The sequence below is a fragment of the Canis lupus genome, chromosome 1 (genome assembly GCF_011100685.1).
Source record: "Canis lupus familiaris isolate Mischka breed German Shepherd chromosome 1, alternate assembly UU_Cfam_GSD_1.0, whole genome shotgun sequence".
Taxonomy (NCBI): domain Eukaryota; kingdom Metazoa; phylum Chordata; class Mammalia; order Carnivora; family Canidae; genus Canis; species Canis lupus.
In genome coordinates, this window is record NC_049222.1 from 43,344,519 (window position 1) to 43,355,462 (window position 10,944).

Genomic DNA, 10,944 nt, shown 5'->3' on the forward strand with positions numbered 1-10,944 from the left:
TCATATTAAGGTTGGTACCTTTTTGTTATTGTTTATTTAAGGAAAAGTAAATTTCCTCTTTATATCTTACGTCTTGAAGTTACTCACTATAAATTTATATAAATCAGACATAATGACAATTTAATAAGGACTCAAGCCTTATTCATCCCGTGGGAGTACTACTGTGACGTCTTTCAGAGAGCTTTGTGATTGCTCAGCCCTAAGTGTAAGCCCTATAAAATGATGGGCTTTGAAATGCTGGTCAGGGTAGAGTGAAAAGCAGTTGCCGACAATAATAGCCAACCCATAGCCAGTACCAAGTTCTGGTTCAGCTCTGAGGGCAGAGAACTGCTGGAGCCTTTCTCCGCCTCATAGGACTTCAGCACCTAAGACAGCTCCAATATTCTTCTTCCATACAGAAAGCTCCTGAGGAACACTACTTGGCAAGGTGAGTAAAAACTTTACCTGTCTTCCTTTTTCCCCTGCTCCTGCTTTCAAACTTTTCCCAGGGTATACAGAATATTTCTCTCTCTTGAAAAGAATTTTATAATGTTCCTCCCTTACAACAACAAAGAACAGTTTCTCAGGTCACCTGGTAAGTGTAGAAATGCTTCAATTTCTTATATATTCATGGATTTTCTAAATTCCTTAGAAGTTGCTTTGCCCTGTATGCTCAATACTTTTACTCAATACTGTTTTTTTTTCAATACTGTTTTTTAAAATATATTAAAGTAAGTGTTTTTTTTAACCTGTTATATACATTTTTACTGAAGGGTTTAGTGGGTACATTTGTTTTACAAGTTTCAACTTGCTTTTTTAGTGTTGTTCTATTTCATAAGTAAGTTATGTGAATCAAGGAAGCATTTTTTTCCTCTTTAAGTCTAAATTCTGTGATTTTTATAGACATCAAGAAAATCAAAGCTCAAATTCCTAATTTTCTATGTAAGAACTGTTTAGAAATGAAATCTGTAAATGGATTAGATGTAAAAAAAATAGTACAAACACTATTTTTAACATATTTTTCCTTTTGTGGCAAAAATTATTTCAATGGTAATATGCAGTTTAATAATTTTTTAAAAGATTTTATTTATTTATTCATGAGAGACACAGAGAAAGAGAGAGAGGCAGAGACACAAGCAGAAAGAGAGAAGCAGGCTCCATGCAGGGAGCCCGACGTGGGACTTGATCCCAGGACTCCAGAATCATGCCCTGGGCCAAAGGCAGGCACTTAACCATTGAGCCACCCAAGGATCCCCAGTTTAATAATTTTTGATATTAATTTTCACTACTAAGTTGTTCAAATCAGGCTTAAGGAAATAAGTTCCTAATAACCTCTACAATTAGAAGAGGAAAAAGAAATGTTTGTATAATTTTATACTGATAAGTATATGTACATATATACATAAATAGACACACACATTATTAAATAGAGGATACTCCAATGTTATATTAACTAGACACTAGAAAGTTAAACTGCTTCTTTAGTTAGAAAAAATACTAAATGTGAATGCTTGAATGCTAACACTCTGTTACAAGAAGATTGTTCTCATGAGTACTTCCAGCACTGTGAAGGTATGGCATTCCACATACACTTAGCACAACTCTGCCTGGTGAGAGACAGTTGAAAAGGACCCTAAGTTTTATTCAAGCAGCTGTGACCAAGAAAAATCTTCCTGACTTAAAAATTATATTGCAGTTTAACTCTTTCTATAAGATGAAAATTACTTTTTCCAAACTCTGCAAGAGGCTTCAGAAATGACTACTAGACACTTAGAATTACTTTGTTGGTGATATCTTTGGTAGGAAAAGCTGATGTGATTCTCTCTCTTTCAAGGCACGATGGAAACCAGAAGTAAGTCCCAGCTACTTGTGCTGCTAACACTTGTCAGCATGCTCTTCTCCCACACGCTGGCATGGCCTCTTTTCGGAGCACCCTCTGCTCTGAGGTAAATATTCTTTCAATTCAGACAGTTCAACGTTCCTTCTTCATCTATTGGGAATTTCCTATATATTATGTTGGACAACTTAATTTTTAAAGTTATGTATTATTTATTTAAATCTCTTGGTTGACGTGTTAAGCAAGTTTTTTGAACATCAGATCAACATGATTATATATATATATATATATATATATATATATATATATATATATATGCCACTTTCAGGGCATGAGAGACAGTGTAAATGACGTTTTAAGGATATGGTGGATCACATTTCCAAACAGGGAGGAAGAAGGATTTGACTTTTTTTCATTCAAAACCAGTTTTAGATAAGTAATGAGCTTTTATCCATTGTCATCTCAGTTCAATTCAGTTTCTGATGGAAAAAATTAGATGTTTAGTTGCCTGCCTCATTATAGTTCATTTTCAAGGTCAATCAGTAAATAATATTAAGGTTATTAGCTAATCAGTGAAACATAAATACAATCATACTGAACAGATACACCTATCAAGCCAGAATCAATTGGCCAATATTATGAATTGTGGAATAACTGATCTACTGAGATGCCCTGCCCCAGTGAATGAATTTTAATGTACTTGGTTTCAACCCTAAATTCTTAGTTTCACTGTTCTCTATGTTGTATTTCATGTCTCAAATTCATAAATTACAACACAACTCTTATTTAAAGCTTTCTCTGAAATAAATTTATCTTAGGAAGTAAACAATAAAAGAAAACTACATTAGTTTGATTTTGTCCTTCCACCGTACAGGCACCACTAGATCTAAAAACAAAATCATCACTTCTTTGCTCATTTTCCCATTTCTGATTCTTTTTTCAAGGAAGACTTCTACTCAATAGACTTAATAATCTCATAGCTATTAGTGTTTGTGAAATCTGCTTAAAGCCAGATCTTATGTTGCTTTATAACCAAATAGAATGATTCTATCTGAATGGTTATATCACATATCATAACAGACAATCATAAGATGCTGAAGTTTGTTTGCATTGATTGCTAGGCTTCATACAAAGAGGAATGCTTATTACTTTCACCAACTACTACATCATCAAAATATGCACAAGTGCCCAGGAACTGACACATTCCTTAGAGGTTTACTCTAATAGTGAAAATCAACGCATTCATAATTTTAATAGTGTGCTGGTGTTCAAAATGTTCATGCATTAAAAAATATAGTCATATTCCATGTATAGCCATGACTATTCTTAGCCTTTCAGGAAAACATTGTGCATCCCTCATTAAAATTGTATTAATACATAAGATCAGAAATAAGAAGACTCCACAAAATTTGTTGAATTTGAGTAACTACTCAGAAATGGAGAGATTCTTTGTACTTGACTAATACAGAGAAATACATCACACTAAGGTGAATCTTCAGATTAAAGCTGATAGAGCTAGAGAAAGAAAGGCAATTAATATCCACCTCTTGAGAAATGTTCGACAAATGATACTAAACACCAACAAATACAAGAATTGCTCCCAGTTTTCATATTGAATACTTAAATTTTTTGCAGTTTCTATTTCATACAAAATCTTTCTATCTGTGAAAAACTTTGCAAACTGAAGCTATCACCAACAGAATGTACTTTGCTTAATGCACTGATAGGATTGAACTCAGTAACTCTTATGTTTACTACAAATAGCTTGTAAAAGTTGCATGGCATCAGTTATATGGGCTAAAAAAAATTCCACTATTTATACTCTAAACCATAGAAGCCAGTAAATCTAACTAATGCTATCCATATACTGGGAACGGGTAATTCTTCTCAAGATTATTGAGTATCTTATTTCCGATGATTGTAAAACATAAGCGTTATCTTCTGAGAATGGAATAGATTATGGTTCTCCTGTCTGTTTCCTAATAGGTTGGATGAAAGAATGCCACTCGAAGGAGCAAATGAACCTGATCAAGTTTCCTTAAAAGTAGATGCTGACATCTTGCAAAATGCACTAGCTGAGAATGACACACCCTATTATGATGTGTCCAGGTGAGTTTCTTTTTTATTGAGATTTATTTTAGAAAGTAGGTTTTGAAATATAAATGTTTCACCTTTTGTGTCATTATGAAGCTATTCCTACAGTACAATGTTAGAGGTTTCCATGTGCCATTGCTTCATGCAACCTGATTTACTGAAGCTCTAGCAGCTGTACATGATTTTCATGTAGAGAGATTGCAACAAGCTAGAATCAACAAATCCTTCACTTAACAGAGTGAACAATTCAGGTATAGACAGAGTAGCTCTATATGGAAGGCAAAGTGTAAAAATTCCTGATTTGGATGGGAAAGTTGGCTAACAGTCCCTATGGGCCTCTCTATCTTAAAAGATTTTGTTTCCAAATATGTTGACAGGAGAAATAGCAAAACATATAATAAGCTTTTTGCTAAAAATCAGAATAGTTTCTCCTTGTATATATCTTTATTCAGAGTAGAAGAAACAAAGCACCATTAATAAATAAGGAAAACTCATTTAAATATATTATTTTTCCCAGCTATTGGAGAATTAGTTTAATTCAATTAATATGGAGACATACTTCTAAAATTTAAATTCTTTAGTTTTTCAAAGTTTTGTGCTAGAAATATATATCTCAATATAAGTGATTAGAAAATATATCTTATTAGGTAATCAAGAAGACTTTTTTTGCACTTAAGTTTGCATGAGAAGCTTTCAAATAGCTGCTAATACATTTCTTTCCTATTTAATGAGGCAAAATAATATTTTAAGAAATTATTTAAGAAATAATGGCTATCCTTCTTCTTTTAGGAATGCCAGACATGCTGATGGAGTTTTCACCAGTGACTTTAGTAGACTTTTGGGTCAGCTTTCTGCCAAAAAATACCTTGAGTCCCTTATTGGAAAACGAGTTGGGTAAAGATGATTTATTATTTTTATCAAACACATTATGATTATTTAATCTGCAAGTTATTGTTTTTCACTGTTAACACTTTACTTACTTACTAACTCTTGATGATGTGCAATTTAATTGAAAAACAATTTATATTCTTAAATAAAATATACAGGCCCATGGATTAGGGAAATAGACTTTTTAGTGATATACTATTACTCATTGGCATACTTATTTTTCTTAAATGTCAATCATTTATAAATCTGCAATCAAATTGAACTAGACACAGTAAAAAAAAGACATAATATAAACTGAATCAAATTTTAATATTTACCACAGTATTTGTTTTTTAATTCCTGATCAACCAAGCCTTGGAAGTTCTTTCTTTAAATGGCCAATTGCTGAATATTTATATGGCACTATTCAGGGTGGCAAAGCTTATAAAGAATGTATTTTTAAAGAAATTTTCCTCCCAATGAAGCAGAACACAACTTCAACCATTTTCCTTTTTTAAAAATAAATTATTTGCTCAATTAGTACAAAATGTGTGTTAAGGTTCCCAGTAAGTACCAAAATATGTTGGAGTATTCATTGCTCCCTTATACTTAGGCTTAGATATATTTTCATTTCAGTCTTTTTGTAGTAGAAAAGACACTGGGCATTGGAATTCTTTTTTATCTGACTCCAAGAAATTTGGAACTTTGGCATATTTACCATTTCTTATTAAAACTCTTTGATTTCCTTTCCCTGTATTCTTTAGCAATAACATCTCAGAAGACCAGGGACCAATCAAACGCCACTCAGATGCAGTGTTCACTGACAACTATACCCGCCTTCGAAAACAAATGGCTGTAAAGAAATACCTGAACTCAATTCTGAATGGGAAGAGGAGGTAAAAAAACAGAGAACTTGCTAAAATGAGAAATTGTAAATGGGTTCGGAAATAAAAGCTACATAAGAAGAGTTATTTATCAATCTATCTCACTATCTACACTCAGTAGAAGCAGTAATGTTCAACCTTGGCTGACATTAGACTACCCTGGAGAGTTTTTAAGATCTTGATGTATGCCTTACCCAAAACCAACTGCCAGAAAATTAGTACCTAGGCATTGGGGTATTTTTTTAGGAGCTCCCCACTCGACTCTACTGTGCATCCAGTATGAAGAAAGAGACTGTGGAGACATCTACTCTGAATCTGGGAACAAGTTTTATCAGAAGTACTAGTATTTTGTTTTTTAGGTTTTTTAAGATTTTATTTATTTGAGGGGGAGGAGCAAAGGAGAGAATCTTAGACAGTGTTGAGCCTAGAATCTACTGTGGAGCTCAATCTCATGACCTGAGCAGAAACCCACTGAGCCACATTGGCACCCCCAGAAATGCCGGTTTTTTTAAGATTTTAAAGTGCAGTCAATTAGCAATTTGACATCACAAGGAACTCCTTTCATATGCATAGTCAATACCTTTATTTTACCAAATTAAGCCATGAGTTCTTTTGTATTTGAATATTCTATGAGACCCATGTCTCTCTATGTGTATAAGTATTGGATTATAATAAATAGAAAGTGGGATGCTCTCTCTTTTTATTCCAATTATTTTTGTTTAGATGGTGAGCATTAAGAACAATATTGCTTGGGCAAGATCAGGGAAGATTAATGCCTTTGCCGGCTAGATCATAATTCTGTAAAAATAATTTTAGACACTTTAAGGACAATCTTAGTTAATAGCTAACCTCAAAGATAATTGGTTAGTCCTCAGTGCACTTTATAGAAACCAAAGAACAGCAAAAGTTATGCATCATCAGTTCCTTGGAAGCTTTCTCATTTAAGAGCCTTCACATGCACACTTTTCTTTTTCTGGTCTGCAGCAGTGAGGGAGAATCACCTGACTTTCCTGAAGAGCTAGAAAAATAATGGAAAGCTCTTTGAAGCAAAGCTGCTGACAACTTCCCAGTGGTAGGTGTATCTTTGTATTCTTATTTTTATTTTATTCTGAGAGCAAACATCTAATTATTTGAATAGTTAAGAGTCACTTGGTAAAAAACAGCTTGGAGTTCTCACAATGAGACCTTATAGAAAAGGACACTTCTATCTGAAGTGGACTCCCACCCAGTAAACAGCTTAAAATGATTCATGCAGTGCTCTGATAGCAAGGAAGAGAAGGCTCACAATGGGCCAACAGTTTGCTACCTGCATGGTACTCCTAATTTACTCAGACTTATTCCTAACCTGTCGAGATATAAAACAGAAGAATCTGACTCATACTAATCAGAAAAACTGTTTTTTTTTTCTTGAGACTCAAGCCATGTTGCTTTTATTAATTTAAGGGTTAGCCCTATAAATGACAGTTAACACCTCATTTAGTATACAGAGAAATACCCCAAAACTGCAGCATGGTTCCTTTTTATGAAAATACCAAGGCATTCGGTCTAATTTAATTCCTTGAACCATAGCAAGCTTCATGCAGCGAAGTTAAATTCAGCTTATCTTACCTATATAGTGAATGTAGGTGCTACGATCCAATACTATTTATATTCAAATATTTTTTGAACAAAGAAAACACGAGTAGACTTTTCCTTTGTTAAGTGATAAGCTTGTTATCCCAGTTGCTTTTATGTACATATGGATACAAGATGTAATTCTCCTGAGTTATGTCTACATTAGCTCATAAAAACATATTTATATTTGGCCAATGCCTAAAGGAATTTTATGTCATCATTGTATCAGAGGTTGGTAAACTTTCTCTATAAAAGGTTACTGAGTAAATATTTTTGGCTTTGTCAGTTATATGGTTTCTGTTACAACTACTCAAACTCTGCCCTTGTAGCATGAAAGCAGCCACAGATGATATGTAAAATGAATGGGAGCTGCTGTTACAATAGTTTATTTGTAAAACCTAAAGGTAGACTGGACTACAATCTCTGACTAGGTCAAGGAGACTAAAATAGAAACATGCTCAGAGGGAAGGCAATCCATGGTTATACTGAAGTTCCTGGAGCAGGGATCTAAGGTTTTTGTGAGAATCATCAAGTGGGAGACACCCGCCTGATTGGTTACTTTTGTCCACTAAGAGAGACAGATGCTCAGTGTCCTGCACTTGCTCACTCTTTATCATGTATAGACATTTCAGAGAAACAAGTCCCTTTGCTCAAAGAAGAAAAATCACATATAGCTTCTTGAAAAAAAAGTTTACAAAGAAGTAGTCTATTTCATTTAATTAAGAAATACAAGAGGCACTAAAATATAAAGGAGGTTTCATCATTTTATCTTTTGCAAGCCGCAAGATCATTTATGAGATTCCACCCTCCCTTCTTTTCTTTTCTGAATGGGTAACTTTGGACAACTTCTTTTAATGGGAAATCCTGTGTGTCAACCATGTGGAAATTACAAATGGATACTTAAAATGACTAATTAAAGCATCTCTTCACATCTCAGTTCCCTTTCTGATAATCAGTCCTTCGGAATATGAGTTCCTGATATTCCAGAACGTGATTTCCTGTAATGACAGGCTATTCACAAAGGGAAATAGATGTGACAAAGTCAGTGGAAGAATGAAGGAAACTAAGATGCTGTAAATAAAAATGTATTTTTAAAAGATTTTATTTATTTATTCATGATAGACACACAGATAGAGAGAGAGGCAGAGACACAGGCACAGGGAGCCTGACATGGGACTCGATCCCGGGTCTCCAGGATCAGGCCCTGGGCTGCAGGCAGTGCTAAACCGCTGAGCAACCCGGGGTGCCCAATAAAAATATTTTTATGCTTAAAACACCAATTCTTTCTTTTTCAGAATTCGTGAAGGAAAACGATAGAAGTAATTATATTTTGAGTTCTACATAAGTAATTCAAGAAAACAACTTCAATATCAAAACCAAATAAAATATATAGTGTTGTGAATGTTGTGATTTGTTTTATCCTAATGTAATAACTGTGATGTTTACATTGTAAATATTATTTGGGAGTTCTAAAATTTGTCTTTGACTCATAAAGATTATGTAATTTCATATGCTGTGTATCCTTTCTAACAAAAATATATTTAGTGATAAGTAAATACTAGGTTAATGCCAATTTTGTGAAGCTTTGGGGGAGAGTAATAGAGCACAAATGATGTGTGTATTTATAGAGCATACTTAACTATTCAGAAGCATGGAGCACATAATCAGTGTGTCTAAATTTGAATGCTAAGCAGCTAGGAAGCTGTGTTAAATAAACTGCAAAATGTCCAAGAGAAAACTAACAACAAAGATAAAAAGACATTCTTCAAAACAGATTTTCAGAAAGTGGTATACATTTTCACATTTTTAGGCATCATTTAATTTGAATAAGATTTAAAACCTCTCTAATCTGGATCTCTAATTGCCAAATGCTCTCTTCTGTTGTGATGTTTAAGTGAAAGAGAATGACCTCTGTTTCTGACATTGGACCTTTCTTTTCTGCTTGTGTGAAATATGTGTAAAATGGAAACTGAATGGAACTTTTGTTTTTCAGTAATAAATTTTTTCCATAATTACTCAAATAATGCTTTGGTCCTCAGCTTCATTCAGTGAAAGTACATTTGGAGACATGACTATTTTTCCAAAAGGATTGTAGGAAATTAAATAGAAAAAATAAAGAACTTTGATTATCATTGCAGACACTTTCTATTGTTCTGATTCTGTTAAATGATGCAGTGGTAACTCATGTTCGCTCTCAAGTTCCAAGCATTAGATAGTTTTGTGATGTTTGAGGTAGGACTATGTTGATTCTGTGTGAGAGTTCTAAAATAGTGACTTAAATATGACAGAAGTTTTTTTCTTACATTACACCAAAAGGGAAATATCGTAGGTTAGTTTGAAGGTACTGCTCCATGAAGCCCTCAGAAATCTAAACCTCTCCTCATCATGAAAATCGCAGCCAGCATTCCAGTCATCATCACTACATTCTAGGCAGTAGGATGGAAGAAAGAGCATAGGAAAAAGAGAGACAAAGAGTTCATGCAGGTTCTCTTTTCACTGATATTTTTGCTAACAATCCCACTGACTAGAACATAGTTTTATGATCAGACTCATTTGTAAATCAGGCTGTTTAGTTTGTTTGTTTTTTTTTTTCTGGATAGTCATGTGCCCTACTAAAAACTGGGGTTCTTATAAAATAATGAAAGATAGACTTCTGTGGGAATTTTTTTTTAGAAGTCTCAGGCTATGGATCTTAAATTCCTACCATAAACCTTAAAGAAATGATAAAGAAGGTAAGAGTCAATAGACCCTCACAAGGCAAAATTATCATCACAAGGCAAAATTTTGTTCAAGTTCATTTGCTACAATTAGAACAAATGCATATATATGGAGAGACTAGTATAGAACTACCAGTAAATGCAAAGCACTTTACACAAGTTGAAGTGAATTGGACTAATTGTATCTTTTGCTCATTTCTGATTTTGCATAGCATTAAATATTTATTAGGTGAACTTTCTAGGCAAAGTACTACAGTGAAAACCAAAAACTTCTAGATGTTATTTGCACATAAGAAGCTTGTAAAGATCAAATGAGGACATAATTGTAGTACAATTTGAGTGTGAATCTAAGAATTTTATTTTTATCTTATTAATGTAAGTCTTTTCAATTTAGTCCCTATTTCTTTAAGAAATATTGATCAAATGAATATGACGTGGAGTTTAGAGATCTGAGAGATGAGTGTTCTGGGCAGAGGGAACAGCAAGTGCAAGTGAGGGGCAAATCCTGGCTTATTGGACAGCAAGGAAGCCAGTATGGCTGGAGCAATGTGACAGCCATACTGGACTGGACAGAGGACATGAGATCAGGGAGGTTACTAAAGACCTTGTGGGACCTCACAGGCCACCACAAGGATTTAGCAGTGAGATGAGGAGATGTGGCTGAGTTTTAGATAATGGTGTAATATTATCTGAACTGCATTTTAACAGGATCATTCTGGCTGCTGTGTTGGGAATAGGGTGAAGGGGTGCTGAGGAGGGGAAGCAGGAGGAGGATTTTATTGCTATAAATCAGGCAAATGATGATAGTGGTGACCAGGGTTTACACAGTGCAGGTGGTGAGAAGTGGAGTCTGCATATGTTTCAAAAGTGGAATCAGATTTTTTGCTAATAGTTTGAAGATATGGAAAAGTCCAAAATGATTCCAAGGTAAATTCCTGAGCAATTGAAGAAT

The 10,944-nt window shown here is 34.1% G+C and overlaps 1 protein-coding gene across 2 annotated transcripts; it reads left to right on the forward strand.

The window, feature by feature from the left end:
- Positions 1–213: 213 nt before the first annotated feature.
- VIP (vasoactive intestinal peptide) lies at positions 214–9,296 on the forward strand. 2 transcript variants are annotated; one of them, XM_038525593.1, is made up of 7 exons: positions 214–427; positions 1,814–1,925; positions 3,803–3,925; positions 4,700–4,804; positions 5,542–5,673; positions 6,649–6,733; positions 8,571–9,296. In XM_038525593.1, exons 2-6 carry the CDS (start codon positions 1,819–1,821, stop codon positions 6,689–6,691), a joined length of 510 nt encoding a protein of 169 aa, XP_038381521.1. In that variant the 5' UTR covers positions 214–427; positions 1,814–1,818; the 3' UTR covers positions 6,692–6,733; positions 8,571–9,296. The 2 variants fall into 2 exon arrangements, with proteins under 2 accessions (XP_038381521.1, XP_038381519.1); XM_038525591.1 differs by having other exon boundaries at positions 216–427; positions 6,646–6,733.
- The last annotated feature ends 1,648 nt before the right edge of the window (positions 9,297–10,944 follow it).